We start from the raw sequence: 20,454 nt of genomic DNA on the forward strand, positions 1-20,454 counted from the left end.
TTTTTTTCCATTCTTAACTTCTTTGTACCTTTTTTCGGTTCATATGCCTTTTCAGTTGCATATGTGTGGTTTGGGGATAGTGTGTGGGGCAGAATGAACTTTGCGGTTAAATGCAGGGTTAAAGTCAAAGGTCAAGGGTCATTCATCATGACCTGCTTAAACAGCAGTGGAGATTAGGTAGTCTGCATTTCCTGTCCGCTGCTTTAGGCATCATTCTCAGACAGAATACAAGACAGACATGCTCACTTTGCACATTTACAACATTAGCGTAAGAATGTCTGACTAAAGTCACACTGGGTCAAAAAATACATTGCTGAGGAGGAAAAACACAAATCAGTGGAATTTGCCGCATTTTTATACTCAAAAGCATTGGCTAAACGGATAAAGGGGGGTACATTTAAGAAAGAGGGTAGGTGCTTTTCCAAGGCATAGTGCAGTGCGGTATGGTTTGGTGTGGCTTTATTTTGCAGTTTTCCACTGCCTACGGTACCTACCCTTGGTACCTTTTTTTTGTTTTGGTACCACACATGCAGTACCATTGCCATGACTTTAATCATCACTACAAGCAATATTGGATTTGTAACACAAGACACCAAACCCACTATATTTAAACAATGATTTGCAGCCGTAGCCCAAGAACATTGTTCAGTCAGTAGAATCAATTGGCTTGTGTTGTGGGTTGGTTTGTGTTTGCACAGTTGTTTATGCTGAATTTGTCACGTTAAACAGTTGATGATGTCATATCACGTCAGGCTTTCGAAGTGAAAAAATAGGCTGCTATTTTTATCATTATGTATCAAAATAAAGGTTAGTTTGTTGGTCCTTATTTTGAATCGTTTTCTTTCCAGAAGTGAACCGCTCCAGAGTTTGTTTTCAGGCAAAAAGAAAAAACAAACAAACCATCTTATTCAGTCTTAGACAAAAGTAGTTGGAAATGTTTGCAGTCAGAATTCCACTGCACACTATATCTCTATTTTTTATTGCTTTCAGAAAAGCAATGTTGTTCGTGTGTGAAACGAATGTTACTTTCAGGACCCATTTGAAATGTTTTAGAAACTTGGGTGGCCATATATCCCTTTAGTAAGTCCTCTACAACCTGCACTTACTCCCAATCCGATCAAGCACATTTCCATCCAGGCATCTACAGGGAGGAGTGCGGTTCAGATATATATATATATTCATTTTGTTTGTATGGGAAAAGATGGATGTTAGATTGTATATCAGGTGAAATGAGAGAGAAATTCAGATCTGGATTTAAAAGAGTAGATTGCAATAGTTGGCTGACTTTCCGGCATTTCACTAGCAATAGAATGAAGATGACTAAAACAGACTCCAGCCTCATTAAACCTGGAGTGTTTGAGCTTCTTCCATCCCTGTCCTCCATCATTCCACCTCCTATTAACCTATTGGTGTGGTTAAGACCCTTGTGTTGAGGTGGCCAGAGGCTTCGACCTGAATATTTTGAGGTTGACTATTGCAGTACCCACACGTTTACACCTCACTGCCGTTCTGAGGAAGTCAAGCTCTCCAATAGACTTTCCATATGTGCTAGATTGAATTATTTTGTCATCATCTCTGCTTCTCAGATAAAAGGTGAGAGCTCAGGTCTTCAGCGTGTGTGTGCATCTGTCAGCTGGAGTTAGGATGCGCGTTTCTGTCCATTGTGTTCGAGGTGTGTTTTTTGTCTCAATCCTAAAAGCCGCTGAATCTGGTTTACAGCAGGCTCTTTGCCAGAGGCATCTCGTTCCTAAAGGCAAGACCTGCTGGAAAGCAAAGCCAGCGATCGACCTAAGTGAAACAGGAATCAAAGCCACAGTCTCTGAACACTCATTAGGCTGCTGGAGCTGTTCTGGAAAATTCCTGCATTTGAGTCTCTGAGTTTGCCTGACTGCAAGCATCCCTCCTGGAGCCATTTATACTCTTCCTTCCTATTAATGCTTTGTGCAATTCAGAAAGTGAGGAAAGAGATTGTTCTTTTGCCTCTGGTTTGATGAAAGACCAAATCAAACTGGCCTTGTGTGAAGGTTAAAGTTTAGTATGGGCTACTTTTTGAAATTCTAGACTTATCAGAAAAAGTCTTTCACCACCGAAGTAATCAGACGTCTAATAATGTAATATTGTCCGAGCGAGTGTCAGACACTGCTCTTTTTGCTATGGTTTATGTTGGTTTGGTTCGGTTATACATACTCGTTTAATGAGATGTCAGAGATGAATGGATGGTTATAGCTTTAGCAGAGGCCAGAGAGGAAGCAACAGACTGCTAGCTCACACACACACACACACACACAGTCAACATTTCCAACCTTTCTCAGGTACAGGAGGACGGGCTTCTGTGCAGAGATGAATATTTGCTCATGTTACGGTTGACCATGTTTGTTATATAAGATTTTGCACTTTAAATGTTTTGTAAACAAAGTGCTGATTTTAAAAAACTATTTTGTTATTCTGCATTTGCTACCCGTTACATTTAGTTAGGTTTGAGTCTCGGCATGGCGATGACAATAGAGGTAGGATCGAAGTGCAGCTTAATAACAATTTATTAAAGAAAGTATTTGTGCAGCTAAACGTAGACAAAAATAGGAAAAATCAAGTATTAAACAGTGCAATCCAAAATCATAGTCAAAACAGACATAAGATCATAAATAAGGCATCGATCCAAAAGTACAAACAAAACAAACAACAAACTTAGACTAAGGCAAAAACACAGAGACAGGAACCAGACGTAACGGGAAACAACAAAGGCCCAATCCAGACTGATGTGTGTAGGGTGTGTATATAGTCTGGATAATCAATATTAACGAGAATCAGCTGTACAGTACTTGTGTGATCAGTGGAGAATGGCGACCGGTGTGTGTGTAACAGCATGCAGTGATTTGTAGTTCATGGAGGAGTTTGTAGTTCACCAGCGATCTTCCAAGAAGTGATCGCTGGTGATCATGACTCATTTGGTGGTGCTTTTACGTGGGTCTGTATATTTTTATGTATTAAAATAAGTAGTGATAAGAAATGGGTATTGTTAAAATAAATAACTGTAACTGCTTTACTGCTTAATATTGTTGTGGAAACCAAGATTCTTTTCAATATTTATTTCAACCTAAACTGTTTTTAAATGTTGTTAAGGTTATTGCACACTGAATCCACACTGAGATTTTTGACCGTAATTTTTGCACGTTAAAAAGTAAATTGGATCTTACGTTGTGTGAATCGTGACAACACATTGTTTCTGAAACTTTTAATTGTCATGAAAAATGTAAACTGTGTTTTTTTTTTTCACATTTCGCGTCCGAAAAGCACTTTGAGTTGTGTTTTGACAGTTCAGAACCATCGTACAAGCAAAAAGCTAAATACAGAATGCCATCATTTAAGCTATAGATAATTTTATGAAAACACAGTGCATAAAATAAAGAAAAAATGTGGCGGACATGTTAGAATCCCTATGTGTGTGTGTGTCCAAACATTTGACGTACTGCTCATAGACATTATAATAAAAATCATGGTCCGCTTTCAGTCCATTGCATCGACACGTCAATGCGGCTGCCATCTATTACAATGTCTATATGTACTGCCAGTCTGTGTTCCAGATTTGTTTACGTAGATCAATGTGTGATGTATATCATGCAGTGTATCAAAATTCCATTGATATCCTGAAATAAACTTTGCATTGGGGATAATCCAGCACAGCTCTTTGATATTGAGCTGAACTCTTCCTTTTTCTCAATGCAGTATTGGATGAACACAATATGCAGCCTATTCCTCTTTCGTTTTCTACTTTGGAGAAGACAGAGAGGAAAACAAAGTATCACTGCTTGAATTGACTCTGTTTTTTGTAATTAATATTAATTAATATGCATCTGACTAAGTGTGAGGTTTGTTTACTTGACAAATTTTTGGCATATGAATATGTAAAAAACGCTAATGAACATTTCGGATTTCAGTGTGCAAAAACCTTTACTCTCATTTTTTATTAATTTATTAAATCCTTGTTTAATAAGAGCATTAGTTTATTTTAAATAAAGGTTTGAACAGAAAATCTAATTGGCCTGCTAAATTTAATCACATTTGTTCACGTCTGCATAATTTTTGCCTTAAATTTCTTTTTGACTTCATATTATTTTTCTTTTTAGTTAAGTTTTTTGTTTGTTTTTCTTTCTTTTATCTAAATGTAGCAAAAGTTCACTTTTCATGTATTTTTTTACAGTATTGTTTTGTAAAACTTTTACAGACTTGTCATCAATCAAGACCAAATATTAGCAATCAGTTTAATTACCCTTGTGATGTTCTGTCAGTAGTTAATTAGTCTCAATTCTCATTAGATTTACAAACTTACTACACAATGGTAAAAGGCCATAATACACTTAAAGCACATTATGATAATGGCACTGCATCCCATTAAAATCTCATATATTGCAGGTTTATCAAGCCCACCTTCATCAGGAGAAGAGTAAAACCATTCTGCATATTGTATTTACCTTTCCCGTAATCAGATGTGGCTCTGTGCACCTCTGAGTGGAATGAAATGAAAGGCTCACACATTCTCCCTGGCTCTCTGGGGTTTCTCTTTGACTCTGTTCAGGGATGGCAGGTGATGTAAGATGCGAGGCTGGTCGAATGAGAAACGGCTCAGCGAATCTTTGATGGAGTCTGCTGGAGGCCCAAATAACTTCCAGCTGTAGTTGCCTTTGAGGCTTTATGATCCAGCCACTCGTTCCCTTTCCTTTTCTTTCTCCTGCAACACGTTTTTCTGCATCATATCATGTTCCTTCTGCACCTCTCAGTTCATTTTACTCTCTTCACAGATTTGCTGGTCGGTGCATTTGGAGTGAGTAAAGTCGTGGCCTACAGGTGAGAAATTTTACACCTTGAATTCACTAGAAAGTTGACAATGTTTTTTATAGTTGATTATGCATATAGTATATACACTACCTAACAAAAGTCTTGTTGACGTTCTTAGTTGCAAGAGCAACAAATAATAGCTTGACTTCTAATTGATCATTTGGAATAAACAAAAACTGCAAAAGATCTATTGGAACCCGCATGGACCCTAGATTCTTACAGAAATCCGTCGAGTTTGGTAAAGGAAAAATCATAGTTTGGCATTGCATTCAGTATGGTGACATGGGAGAGATCTGCAGAGTGGATGGCAACATCAACAACCTGAGGTATCCAAACATTTAAGCTGCCCATTGCATTACAAACCACAGGAGAGTGCAAATTCTTTAGCAGTAAAGTGCTGCTTTTTATTCTTCAGCCTCCACATCAAAGTTCCTGAAAGCAAAGAAGCTCAAGGTGCTGCAGGATTGGCCAGCCCAGTCACCAGAAATTAACATTATTGAGCATGTCTGGGGTAAGATTGAGAAAGCATTGAAGATGAATCCAAAGAATCTTGATGAATTGGGAATCCTGCAGGAACGCTTTCTTTGCCATTCCAGATGACTTTATTGATAAGTAATTTGAGTTATTGCAGAGATGTATGGATGCAGTCCTCCAAGTTCATGGGAGTCATACACAATATTAATTCTTTTTCCACTGCACCATGACTTTATTTTCTATAAAGTACATTATTTCTGTTAAATGACAAGACTTTTGTCTAAGCAAAGTCAGACTTTACTGCCCTAATGAAATAATTAAAAATCAAGGCATGATCATATTTTATTTTGGTAAAATAAGAGTAATCTAGAGGCCTTTGCTTTTAATATAAGCCACTTCTGATACCAAATGATCAACCAGAAGTCAAGTTATTATTTGTTGTTCCTAAAACTTGGATAGGTGACAAGACTTGTTATAGAACAAATAATAAGGTCTGACTGATTTCTTAAATACATGGCCAGCTGAGGAACTAAACCAGACACAGGTGAACATAATCAACCATAAAACTGAGTAACAAACAAATGAGAAATAAAAGTATTTTAATGTATTAATATATTTTATGTATATTTCTATAAAGAGTATTTGAATAAATCTTAATATATTTATTAATGTTTTATAATGTAATTAATATAATAATAATAACAATATTAATAATAATGAATGTATTTTATTATTAAATTTTGAATGATTATACATTTTTAATTAATTTATTGAGCGAGTTGTTTTTTTGATTTTATGTAGAATGGAATGTGCCAATGAACTGTTTACAGCAAGTTCAGGAATATACATTAGGAAGTTAAATGTTGTTTTTAAAGGTGCTGTTATTCTTTTTTGCCATTTGATGGTGATCTAAATACCAGGTGTACATATATTATTATACTATATACAAAATATTATGCTTGTATGTAGCAGCACTCCCTTATTCTGTTTTAAACGCACTCACAGTTCCCTGCTATACTCACATGTTTTCTCCATTAAAGCCGAACTGCGCAGAAAACACCTGTGTTTGAGGTTTAGCTGGAAGGAAAGCTGATACACAAGAAAATGTTTTTCTCTTTTCTGTGATACAATAGAAACACATTTTTGAATTGCATAACAGAAAATATTGAAAAGTCTGGCCTCATAATGCGTTCGCAAAGGATTCCTTACTGTAGTGGACAAGAGTACAGTCAGCGAACATTACCAACAGACTTGTGGCATGTCTAGTGTGAGTAGCCAAGACTTCGAATTGGGTGTTTTGAGCTCAGGTTTCCCTCAGAAATGTTTCATAACAGTGCCTGAAAGCCACCAGAAACACACAGACACATTAACATGTCCCAGCACACATTGACACACACACACACACACAAACGGCGTCTTGGTGTCAGTGGTAAAGTGATTAGCTCTAGTGGGCTCTGGTGTATTTATGTAAGCTAACATTTCCACTGTTAATCCAGTTCGAGTGCTAATCTCAACAGACTGAAAGTGAGAGCAGAGACTGACCTCATGTGAAGTTCTCATTTACTCAGTCTGTCTGATGTTTTATTGAAATGAGACTGAATGTTTAGGTTTTGTTTGTTAAAGGTTCTGTTGGTTAAGTTTTACCATGCATTGAATGTTGAGTTTGTTTGACAGATATAAGTAGCATGGTTTCTATTACAGATTTGTGCACATCTTTTCTTTTTTCTTTTCTTTTTTTATTTTTTTTTTACTTTTTTAAAAATGTTGATTAAAAATATGGCTATTACATTAATCAATGTTGTGTGGCTAAAACAAAAAAAAATCCTAAAGAATCATGAAAATGGATATAGGTAGATATTTATTCACAAGAGACATACTGTAGCTTTGTCATTAATGACAAAGATTAATGTCAAACATTAATGACGAGACCCTTATACATATGACACAAGGTATAATGTGTTTCTGGGAGGTTGTAGTACCTAATATCAAAAACTTCACATTTCTGCATGAGTGGATGAAAATTTTTTTTAAAGTACAATGCTGTAGTGCCTTCTTGATCATGACCAGTGTTGGGGATTACAATTAATGTGAGTTACGTAATAATAATACTTTTTAAAGTAACGAGTAAAGTAATGCATTACTTTTAAAAAATTAGGTAATAATATTTGAGTTACTTTTTAAAAAAGGTAACGAGATTTACTTTTTTATTTAATTAATTAGTTTTTAAAAAGTAAATTGCTAAACTAAAATTGAGATGAGAGTATGCATTCATTATTTTGAACACATAGAAGAAAAGGAATTGTACTTGAAAATGGTTGATACTTCACTAATTAGACAAAGTACAACAAAAGCATCACACATTGCTTTAAACTTTTATTAATCTGTTTGCACGGAATGTAGAGCTCTGGGCTCAGGAAATTCTCAGAAGATAGCATTATAATACATTATTATTATTCTATGTGTTTTTTTAAAAAAAAAAAACAAATAAAGGTGTGAGTTATACAGTGTCTTGTTAATTGCAGATTATTTATTATTTAAAAAACAAAAAGAAGAAAAAAAACCCTGCATGTTCTGAAAGAGATCAAGCCTCAGCCTGGTAAGAAAAAGTAATGCAAAAGTTACTCAAAAGTAATGTAATGCATTACTAACCATAAGTAACTACTGTAACTAACACAACTATTTACTTTTTAGGAGACTAACTCATTACTGTAATGCATTATTTCAAAAGTAACTTTCCCCAAGACTGATCATGACCAAGGGAGACCGTCTTTGCAAAAAGAAAGTTTTAATGTATGTATGTTTCTATTGCAGTTTTGCAATAAATTGGACTTTTTTGCAAAATGTTTCCATTGAAATAACAATTTGAACTGTAATGGAAACACAACTACTAAAATAGGCATCCTGAGAAATTGCACTAATTAGTTTTTTAGCTAACGAGAAACATTTTATGCTTGTCATTTATTTGCATTTGTTTGCTGATATGAGAGATTTTATAGAGATAACATGCTCCAGAACTAAGCAAAATGCAGAAAATGGTTCAACATGATATTAGAAACGTTATGTTTTTTACTGTACACAAAATACTTAGTACAATAATATTGTCACATAAGAGAACAGAATGTTTATTAACAGAAACAAAGAAGAAAATATGAAACTGCTAGATAATACAGGACAAAGGGAAGTAGCAAACTGAGGGCTAAAATACATGGCAAAATAAGGAACCAAATCAAACACCCGTAAACACAATCAATTAACCAAGGAATAATCAGAGAAACAAACTACTGTAATAGCAAGAACAAAGGGAATAATAATAATTAAACACAGAACCAAAAAACAGAATTATAGACAACAAATTATACAAAATTCCATTTTAGGTTTAAAGTTGGTCACACTTTATTTTAATGGTCCATTTGTTGAATTGAAGTTACATTACATTTACATGCCAACTGATTCTCATTAGATTATAAGTAGACTGTTAGGTCGGGGTTAGGGCTTGTATTAGAGTAAGTTGACGTATTTGCAAAGTTTCCTTTAGTTAGTTAAATGCATAGACTGTAAAAGATATAGATGTAGTATCCGTGACGTCACCCATAGGTTTCTGACCACTGCAAAAAAAGCTACAAGTAGGCGCGGCCAACAGTTGCCATTTTGTTCGCATGTTATCGCACCTACGGTGGGATACCAAACAAGGGCAAAGCAGTGGAGAGTAAGCAGAGCTACAGACACCTGCTGGCCTATTGCTTGGACCTGACCTAACGCTTAATACATTATTACCTGTGACTCGTTTGTGTTCTGACCACATGTGCTTGGTTGTATACTATATCAATAAAGTGTTTCGACTTTTAAAAACACAGTTGTAACATACTAAGCCACTAAGCATTGGTCTTATGACATTTTTTAACAGGAGGAAAACGCGAATTACGTCCAAACACTTTAAATATAGTCTGTGTTAATAAATGCAAGGCTATTTATGAAATGCAGGCATTACACTGTATGGCAACACTTCAGATGACTGTTCTAGAGCCTACAGCTAAACAATCTGACAGATTCTAGAGTGTATTACAGCTCTAAAAAATATATATAAATGATAAATGATCTTAAATAAAACAAATACATTTATGGAGATGGTATAAAAGTATATAATTTTACCTGGGAAACAGAGGCAACTTGAACGGTTTGTAAACACAATTAAGTGCACACATCATGCCATATCATCTGATAATTGTAGGATATAATCCCAAAAGGCAATTGACTGTGTAAAGAAACATTAACCCAAACAAAAATTCAATGTATATGCCAGGCTCAGCGGCTAATTAGCCAGAATCAGCTGAGGTGACGAGACAGCAAGCAGCGAGACCTAGCTGTCACTCAAGTGGCCACGCCCTTAATTATGCAGACTTAATATAACTTAATAAAAACTAAATGGATGAGTTATAAAAAAATTCACCCCCTCACAGTTGTCATGAAGGTTAATCATAGCTATATGCACCAAAGACATCTTTTGTACCAGGCTGTAAACGTGTTATTATCAGCTGTAAATATGGCCAATTTCCCATTGCTGTCAGAAATCACCTGGACTTCCTTGAGCCAGCCCCCCAAGATGAGTCGATGAATTGCTGTTTTAGTTATTTCCGTATTGGCTTCCCGAGGGAGAGCGGGAGGTTGGCGCTTGGTTAAACGTCTGTTGAAGTATCAACAGATATTAAGCAGACAGTCTACTAATACTCAAATGACCATCAAAATAAGGTGCTACATTAAAATTAATGTAAGTTTTATATATATATATATATATATATATATATATATATATATATATATATATATATATATATATATATATATATAATTTATTTATTTATTTATTTTTTTATCCAATAAATTAGATCAGTATTTTAAATACATTTTTGTAATCCACTCTCCACAATGTTAGGTCAAGACCAGTGGTGACCGTGGATGCTCAGCTGATTTTAAGACCCAGAATCCTTAACCCAGAGGACAAGTCTTGCCGAATGCCCAATTCTGATATCATGGTAACCTGGTGAGTACCTGGTAACTACATTTATCCAATGCTTGTTACTAAAACATACAAGCTTAGCTTCTGACACAAAGTTTGACTCTTGCTCTTTAAAAAAAAGCTTTTGATTGATGTCCTCTAGAAGTGTTCAGTTGATGGAGCAGATATGTTGATCTTTAGTCCTGGTTAAACCAAATCAGTCTGAGCCAGAGAGAGCTATGGCTGACTGGGTGGTTTAAAAGCCATGTGGGCTATAGTACCACATTACAGCAGTTTTTTTCTTCTCTGTGGTAAAAGTAAGTGTTTCTGGAAGTCTCAATGCATTCTTTCAAACCACACAAACACACACTCACACAAACCCTGCATTCTTAACCCAAATGTGGATGGACATTGTGTCCCACAAGCAGTTTTTGGGGCCCTTGACTGTAAACATAGCTGATCTGTTTGGCTGTTTGGGGTGCATGCGCCTGTGTGTTGGGGTTGGCGTGGGGAAGAAAGCTCTGGAGGTTTTGGAGAGACAAACGAAAAGAACTAAAGTGTGGAATTCTACAATAACAAAAGAGTAGCTTAGTAAAATAAATGGACAAACTGTGGTTGGAGCGGGAGACAGTGAGAAACACAGATGAACACAGGGAGAAACAGAACAAGACAGAGAAGAGAACATTTAAAAGATTCAGAGAATGTTAAAAACACTATCATGGTTAAGGTTTAAAACCTCTGCTACTCTGGAGTTTTTCCCCTTTGTATATATATTCTTGGTAACAGCCACAGAGAGACCATAAATGTAATATAATAATAATAATAATAATAATAATAATAATAATAATAATAATAATAATAATAATAATAATAATAATAATAATAATATTAAAAAAGGAAATGCTTTTCTTATTTTTTTTAATATAATGCATTTTTTATAAAATGTCATTTAAATAGAATTCCATTCATTAATTTTTTTTTTTTTTTTTTTTGGCTTAGTCCCTTTATTTTTCAGGGGTCGACAAAGTGGAATGAACTGCCTACTTATCCAGTATACGTTTTACACAGCGGATGCCCTTCCAGCTGCAACCTAGTACTTGGAAGCACACATACACTCTTACATTCACGCACATACACTACGGATAATTTAGCTTATTCAATTCACTTGTACTGCAGGTCTTTGGACTGTGGGGGAAACCGGAGCACCCGGAGGAAACCCACGCCAACACCGGGAGAACATACAAACTCCACACAAAAATGCCAAATGACCAAGCCGAAGCTCAAACCAGAGACCATTTTGCTGTGAGGCAACAGCATTACCCACTGCGCAACCGTGCCGCCCAACGCCCATATTATATTATCTATTCATTAATTTTCTTTTCGGCTTAGTCCCTTTATTAATTAGGGGCAGCCACAGCAAAATGAACCGCCAACTTATCCAACATATGTTTTACACTTCCAGCTGCAACCCAACACTGGGAACACACCCATACACTCTTACATTCACACACATACACTATGGCCAATTTTGCTTATTTAAATCACCTATAGCGCATGTCTTTGAACTGTGGGGGAAACAGGAGCACCTGGAGGAAACCCACACAAACATGGGGAGAACATGCAAACTCCACCCAGAAACGCCAACTAACTCACCTTAGGTTAGGAATAGCAATGTCTCTTTCGTATATGAGCCGGCTCTTAGAGCCAAACAAGAAGAGCCTACTCCTAATGAGTAGAGCCAAATCTTCAGCTGCAGGCAGTGGTGGAAAGAGGACTAAAATCATACTCAAGTAAAAGTACCATTACTTGCCCAAAAATGTAGTGTGAGTAGAGTAAAACTATCTGTTGTAGATCATACTCAAATTATAAATAAAAAGTAGACCTTTAAAAAGTACTTAAGTTGTGAGTAGTGAGTATTTCGCTGTGAAAAGCTTAAGTATTTACTTATCATTTGTGCATGTGTGTGTAAACGTAACATTCTGTAGTGCATCTTGTTATTGCTCAGAAGTAATATTAAGTTAGATTTAGTTTGTGATGTCAGGTGACCAAAAGTCTATGTCTAGCCAGTGTCTAAGGACCGTTATTTTGATGTCCAATAAAGATGTCAAATGAGGTTGAAATTTGGTTGACTTTAGGTTGTTTTGGAAAGTGACCAAAATTCAATGTCGAGCCAACATCTTAAACCAACATTAAATTGACATGAAATACTGAAATTTATTCATCAGGTATGGCAACATAAATCCAACGTCTGATTGACGTCATAGTGGTAATGTCCCCTCAATGTCAAGCTGTAACATCATTACACGTCAGGGCCGGAGTGGGACTCTTTTTCAGCCCTGGAGTTTCAAGCCTTAGACCGGCCCACCTCAGTTCACCACTGACTATCTTAAAATAAGGTCATTTCCAATTCAGTTTCTAATTACACTATCATGTCTTTTTTTTAATTTTTTTTAGAAAACAGCTGTTTTGGAACTTCAAATGTTCAACAACCCTTACAGTATTATATGTCTTAACAATAAAAATGAAAAAAAAAAAACCTTCATAGACTAGGATCGAACCCTGGTTGACTGAGTCTTGACCTAACGTGCTAACCACTGTACCACAACATCTGTACATCTATTAGTGACGAGGTTACAACAAAATAGATAACAAGAGCAGAGCTGCGGTAAAATAATAAATAAGAAGGCTGTGGTCAAGTAAATAAATAAATTATATTTAAAAAGTGTGACTGCTGAGAGCAACAGATTCTGGAGCTAGGGACACCGGCCCTCGCGGCCAAAAAACGGACCGGCCCACCGGGAATTCTCCCGGTCCTCCCGATTAGCCAATCCGGGCCTGTTACATGTTGATATTTGGTTGGTTTTAGGTTGAACGTTGGACATTGACATTGGTCTGACATTGAGTTCTGACGTCAACATGATTTTCATTTCCAAACAAAATGTAACGCCCTGACGACACTGGGTACTATGTCATTCTGGCGTCATGTTGAGGTCTTGTGCCTGCTGGGTGTTAGAGGCCATTTCGATCATTATACTGTAAACATTTGCCATCTTCTCATCAGTTACATGCATCCAAACAGTCTCTGGGTCATTGCGTGTAAAAATTTTGAACAGTTTGCTGCAATCATAAATCGCTAATGTCTTGAGGTAGTTCATTATGATGCGATTTACCTTATATGTATGATTCAATTGGACAGGAATCACAGAACTGATTTTTCTAATTAAGAAATTAAAAAGTTGTGACTGCAGGTTGAGCAAAAGTACAGAGGTAGTGGAGCAGAAGTAGTGGACCAAAAGTACTGATACAGCACTAAAAATGTACTCAAGGGAAAGTAAAAGTACACATTTTTACAACTACTTAGTAATTTACAATTTCTGAAACTACTCAATTACAGTAATTTGAGTATATGTAATTAGTTATTTTACACCACTGGCTGCAGGTGAGGGGAGGTATTTAGGGGAACACCATAAATGTGTACACCATACTAATAAACAGATCAAATGTTATCGAGTAAAATAATTGTAATCTCTTAGTGTTATTTATCAGATGGAGATGGCAAGAAAAGTTAATAGTTTTTTTTTTTTTTTTTTAAGTCTGCATATTAGAAGTAGTAGGACTGAAGTTGTCAAATAAACCCGAAACAAACATGATTGTTGTCATTCTATGAATCTGGACAATTGTGAAAAAGCTGTGATGTGATGAAAGCTCCTGCAGTCGCACTGGAAAAAACAGCTGAGTAAGCCGGCTGGACTCAAAAGGCCAAAAAAAGTTATTTTATGAAAACACTGAATAAGAATTACTTACCAACACACAAACCATTCCCAATTGATAAGTTGGCCTAAAATAAGGGTTCAGAGTGATACCATTTGGGAGCCAAATCAAAGTTGACCCTTCTAAGGCAGTTTAGCCAAAAGAGCTGAACTTCCCATCACTGAGAATGCACAAAGACAAGGATGAATGAAGCAAAGCCTTTAATAAGACATATAAGAAAAGCCAAACATGGAGTAACAGGGCATCAACTCAAACCAGACTGGAAAAAACTAGGGCACTTGAATACACAGGGGGCAAATAAACTGAAAAGAGACACCTGTAATGAATTAATGAGTTGTCATAGAAACGGAAGAGTGGCGGGAAACAGAACAAAAGGAACACAAAACTGGTCAGACATGTGACCAGGACTGCTTATGTGCATTTAGAATGTAAAAATGTGTTCGATGGCTCAAATAAAACCAAACACACACTCACGCACACACATTAATGCTTTGAGGAGTGGGTGGTAACTCCAGATGGCACTTGGTGGAGCTTCAGTGGGGTCAGACCAGGAGTCATGAGGGTCAGCCTTCGGGCACTGCACTGTTTGTGTGAGTGTAGGCTTGCATGATTGCACATTTACCCTGTGACGGGGGAGGAGAACTAACAAGGCATCATTTGATTATGTAGCGGTGCCACTTCCTTTCCTATATATGCATATCTCACTGTACACACGTCTTCTGCTGTGTGTTTTAAAATGCAACACTACCTAGACGGGTCATGGCAGGGTTTGCGTGGTTGGAGCACAATGCACAATGCTGGATCCCATCAGACACGGCCTCATGGGTATTTCGTGTTGTTCATGAGGCACAGCATCCAGCTGTTTATCGCCAATTTAAACTCAGACACGCTTAGTGCTGTCTAAGTGTGTTTTGGGGGGTAATGGGGTGTTTCTGATTACGTATATTTGGGTTTTATGGAATGCTATGCATCGGATTGGTCCTTTGGGCCATTAAGACTGCAGTTGTGATTCCCTGAGCACAGATATCATTACATGTTCGACATAACGGAAATACAGTTATTGAGCACCAGCTGGAGAGGTGTGAGCCTGTGTGAATGAGCGCTTTCTGCGCTCTCACCTTATTGTGTGAGTTGTTTGTGATGGAGGAGCGTGTTTTAAACATTACATCTTTGTTATATTTGTATTAGTTTACAAGGTCTTCGGGTCTTAAATTCCCCTTATTAACCCATTCCGAGTTTAAGGGATAGTTTACTGTCATTCACATCATGTCATTTCATTAACCTTGTATAGTCTGCAAAATTCTTTCTCAGCATTTTGTTTTATGTAAACATCCTTTATTTATGACACAGCGAAATACAAAATAAAGAAATCAGCTTGTCTTCTAACACTTTTAATCAAAGTACATGAAAATGACCTCATCAATTACTCTCCTTCATGTGGTTTTCTGTTGAACACAAGAGAAGATAATCTGAAGGATGCTGCTTGCTTAAACCCGTCAACTTTCATAGTCAGAAGAAAGAAACAAGATGTATTTTGGTCTTTCAAGTAAATGTATCTTGATTTAGGAATCTTCAAACATTTGCACTGGTAAGCAACATTAAAATACTGAGAAAGAATAGCAAAATTTCACAGCCTGATCAAATGTAAAGTTATTTAATTGATTGACACAAAAGTTGATCGAATTTCAAGCACATTTTTCTTTAGTTAATTAATAAGTAAAGGATTTTGATACATGGATTTATTTTAAAACTTCAAAATATTGTCAATTCAACTGTATTAATTGTTTCTCTCATCTTCTTTCTTTCAGCCTGTCAGTAAATGTGTGTGCAAAGATCTCTGGGATTGGTATTCCTGATTATGTAGGTGGGTGCATACATTTTTTTGTTAATAAAACACTTTTTCTTACTTGGTCACACTTTACAATAAGGTTTCCTTTGTTAAAGTTAGTTAATGTATTTACTAACATGAACTAATTATGAATAATGCCTGCACAGCATTTATTAATCATAGTTTAACATTTATTAATTCATGTTTTCATTTTCATGCCTGTTAACATGCCCCTGTTTAGTTTACATGTTTTTTTTTTTTGTTGTATTTTCATTAACTAACGTTAACTAACAAGAATAAATACTGTAATAAATGTATTGTTCATTGTATAGCCATGTTATTAAATGCATTGTCTTACATCAACTAATAGAACATTATTATAAAGTGTTACCTTTTAATTCATCACAGCAATACGACTGCATTTTACCATATTTTGTAAGTATACATTTTTAACATCTGCATAAGCTTTTAATGAAAAGTTACTAAACCTAAAACCAAACAAAGATGCTCCAAATGAACCACATTACAAATCTGGTTTCCTCCACAGTCCAAAGACATGCGGTATAGGTGAATTGAACAAGCTAAATTAGCCGTAGTGTATGTGTGTTAATGTTGGAGTGTATGGGTGTTTCCCAGTGCTGGGTTGCAACTGGAAGGGCATCTGCTGCGTAATACATATGCTAGATAAGTTGGTGGTTCATCCCACTGTGGTGACAACAGATTAATAAAGGGACTAAGCCGAAAAGAAAATGAATGAATGAATGATGATGAATCACATTTAGAATAAGGAAAAAAATAAGTGTTTTAAAATGTTACACATTTATTTAGCTAAAAGAAATCAAAATGATAAATTGTAACAGAAGGCGACGCAGTGCTGCAGTAGGTAGTGCTGTCACCTCACAGCAGGAAGGTCTCTGGTTTGAGCCTTAGCTGGGTCAGTTGGCATTTCTATTTGGAGTTTGCATGTTCTCCCCATGTTCAGTACAGGTGAATTGGTTAAGCTAAATTGTCCTTACTGTGTGTGTTAACGAGAGTGTATGGGTATTTTCTAGTGATGGGTTGCGGCTGGAACAGCATCTGCTGTGTAAAAACATATGCTGGATAAGTTGGCGGTCCATTCCGCTGTGGCAACCCTGGATCAATAAGGGACTAAGCCGAAAATGAATGAATGAATGAAATTATGAGTATATTTATCATTTTATACATATAAAGTGTATGGTTATGTTTTAAAGTTAATTAATGATTAAAAGATCCAAATTAAGCCATTTTTGTGAAAAAAAAATGAACTAAACGATTAAAATGTAGCACAAGCAAATGTAAACAATTGACTTCATCACTCTATATACATTGTGTCCTGGTGTTTGCAAACAATAAGAAATGTTATTATATCCACTTAAGTGTGTGCAATGTGAGTGCGTTGAACATCTGTATGTAAGTGGCTTCAATAATGGCCGAAATGGAGAAGGTGCCAAACTCGTTTAAAACAACAGCCAATAAAAGCCTCTTTCCCAGCACTTCTGAATGCGGGCCTGTTTAGACTCAATGCATATGGTATTTGGAGATGACAAAGAACAGGTGTGGATGTGTGTGTGGATGTTTGTGTGTGTTTGGAAGCACTTTTTGATTGTTGTTCAGAAGCCCTGAGTCATTAACCTTAAAAACGTGCAGTTTTTATGGTCCAAAGCCTGTTTGGTCGAAGCAGAAATTGACGGAATTCGAGTCAGTAAAGGTGGAACTAACAATAGCCTGCCTGTGTTTGTGTGTTCCAGCTCTGCGGATGGAGCTACAGCTGGACTGGCTGAAGCAGCGTGGAGCAGTAAAGCGGGTCTTGTTCATGGACTCTCACCAACACCAGCGGAGCCAGCAGCTGGTTCTGGGTCAAGGGGACCGCCAGCACTGCCACAACTACTCTGTGTACCTGCGGGTGAGCATTATAGTCCACACACACACACACACACACACACACACACACACACTGCTCAGAGCAATGCTGAACTGGCCTCATTCCTCTTGAAAAATTCTTGTTTTATCTTCACTAAAACTGAACCCTTGGGAAAGTTAATTGTGAGCCAAACCAAGCTTCTAGTACAGCACAGCTCATCTGGAGGGAATGAAAACAATGTGAATAACCCCTCAGTGAGAGTGCGTCTTGAAAACGAAACCAACAGTTTTGGCGAGCCTAGGTGACATGGAAATTGCATGCATTTTAAGTGTTTTTGGGTGTTTGTGTGATAACACCAATTATTTGGCAACTCGTTTTGTTTTGTAATAACATTTCCAAACACTGCTGCGACATCTAAAGAGAAACACAAACATCTGACAACGTAACAGAAATTATATCAAATTATATTACATTATATATATGGCAGATATAAAGCACAAAAAATAATAGTAATATATAAGCATTTTTCTTCTTATAAAATGTTTCTAGTAAAAAGTTGTATAGTAATAATTATTATTATTGTTGTTATTAATATTAATTTTTTAGTATATTTTAAATGCATATTATATTATATTATATTATATTATATTATATTATATTATATTATATTAGATTAGATTAGATTAGATTAGATTAGATTCATGCAAATAATGTGTGTGTTTTAAATATTAAATATTCAAATATACATTATATTTATATTGTGATATAGCTATATATTGTATATTTAAATATTTCACAAAAAAAGAAGATGCTGAAAATGGAGTTGCTTGTCCAAATGCAGGATTTATTACACAGAAAATTGTCAGGCATGTAATGCTCACAATCAGGGGCAAACGGTAACATAAATGCAAATCCAAAAGAGTGGTCAATAATAGGCGAGTGGTTGAGTCGGGCAGCAAACAACATAAAACAAAAAAATAAAGCAATGATTGGTACACTGCAAGGCAGAACGTGTTGTAATGTTCACTTGACAGCTTACAAGATTCAGCAACGTGTGTGTTTGACAGGTGTACAAATAGTTTGTGTGATTAGTCCTGAACAGCTTCAGCTGTGTCTGTTTGCAATCATGGGGATCTAGGCCAGGTGTATGATTGAAGCGCATGATGGGACTTGTAGTGCAGTTAAATGTGAGTGTTGTCCAGCAGCCTGCAAAAACAACACTGCTGGTGATCATAACAGCTGTATTCCTGCTTTTGTGTTTACAGGCTTTTCCTACTTAAATGCGCGTTTCAGTTTAGAAACATAAACATATGTTCTCATTTTCTAAAAGCCTTGTACCTAATTAAATAATAGCATTTATAGCCCTTGACTTTCTAAGACAAGCGTGCTTATACCACAGATGTGACTTTTCTCTGTTTAATATGTGAAGGAATCTGCTATCAAAAGACAAACATCAGTAAAAGAGTGAAAATATAAAGTGAAACTAACATGAGATCTTTTTCTCTCTGTTGTTGTTTCATCCTGCTCTGTTTGTGTGTAGGATGAGGCCGAGTTCAGGGATAAACTGAGTCCTATCAGCGTGACACTGAACTACAGTCTGGACCAAAGCTCTCCTCCTGCTGGCCTACAGCTGCGGCCTGTGTTGGATCACTACAGCAAGACCTTCCACCACGAGCAGGTTCACATTCAGTGTTTATTGCTAATTATTAATAGGTATCATCAAACATCAACAGCTGATTACATCGGGTATTGCAAACATTTTCTTTTGTATTTATTTTTTTGTTTTATAATGTTTAGACATGCAAATAAGCCATATATTTGAACCACAAAAATCAGAACAATGAATAAAATATAATATATATAATTATATTGAAATAAAAATAATTACTCTGACTTTATCCAGTGTTCAGATTTCTGTGCTATATGTTGTTTATATATTAAAGGTGTGAACCTACACTGGTCTCACTGACGATTCGGTTATGATTATCATGCCATTGGTTTAGTTAAATTCAATATCTCGGTGCATCACAGTGCATTGACGATGTTTTTCATACAAAGTTTTTATATTTTACTTCACAGCACAGCGATTCTTGCATTCAAATTTATAAATGTATTTCAATATTATTTGTAATACAATTTTGACCTTTAATACAAACAGTCAGAAATATAAACTGTACCTTTAAAAACATGCACAGAACAACATGAGCATTTATAGCAAATTAACTAATATAAATATCCCCTTTGATTGGTCATACGCTCAACAGAAAGGGCTGTGATTGGCTCTGATCTGGCGCTGTTCACCAATGAGAATGACACTAATAAACGGCAGCAGCGATCACAGCTGATCCATGATAGACACGGAGGAGAAAACTCGCTCTGCAGACACGCTTGTGTCTGTATCCAGAAGTATCTCTGTAACATCCGTGAGGAGAGGAAAAGATTTCTAATGTCAGCAGGTCAAATGTCCACAGTGAGAAAGAGAGAGAGAGAGAGAGAGAGAGAGAGAGAGAGAGAGAGAGAGAAATGGAGTTCACTTTAATTTTCTCCACAGCAGTAAAAGAGGGGCTTCTTCTGTAACTTCAGTGTCAGTGAAAAACTGTCCAGCAAACACACACACACAGTGAATTGTGCGAGTTTCTGCACTTTTAAGTAGTTGGAGTGTTTTAATTACTC

The 20,454-nt window shown here is 36.2% G+C and overlaps 1 protein-coding gene across 2 annotated transcripts in view; it reads left to right on the forward strand.

Moving 5' to 3' along the window:
- Positions 1 to 20,454, forward strand: part of itga8 (integrin, alpha 8) — a 130,266-nt gene that overhangs the window by 57,237 nt on the left and 52,575 nt on the right. For both annotated transcript variants that reach the window (XR_012392125.1, XM_021466921.2), the window contains exons 14-18: positions 4,797 to 4,842; positions 10,238 to 10,345; positions 15,880 to 15,935; positions 17,669 to 17,823; positions 19,322 to 19,459. Coding sequence is in view for 1 of the 2 variants with exons in the window: in XM_021466921.2 (XP_021322596.1) it covers positions 4,797 to 4,842; positions 10,238 to 10,345; positions 15,880 to 15,935; positions 17,669 to 17,823; positions 19,322 to 19,459 (503 nt within the window). In the remaining variant the exon portion in view is untranslated. The remainder of the gene's footprint in view (positions 1 to 4,796; positions 4,843 to 10,237; positions 10,346 to 15,879; positions 15,936 to 17,668; positions 17,824 to 19,321; positions 19,460 to 20,454) is intronic.

The sequence above is a fragment of the Danio rerio genome, chromosome 16 (assembly GCF_049306965.1).
Source record: "Danio rerio strain Tuebingen ecotype United States chromosome 16, GRCz12tu, whole genome shotgun sequence".
NCBI classification, from domain to species: Eukaryota; Metazoa; Chordata; class Actinopteri; order Cypriniformes; family Danionidae; genus Danio; species Danio rerio.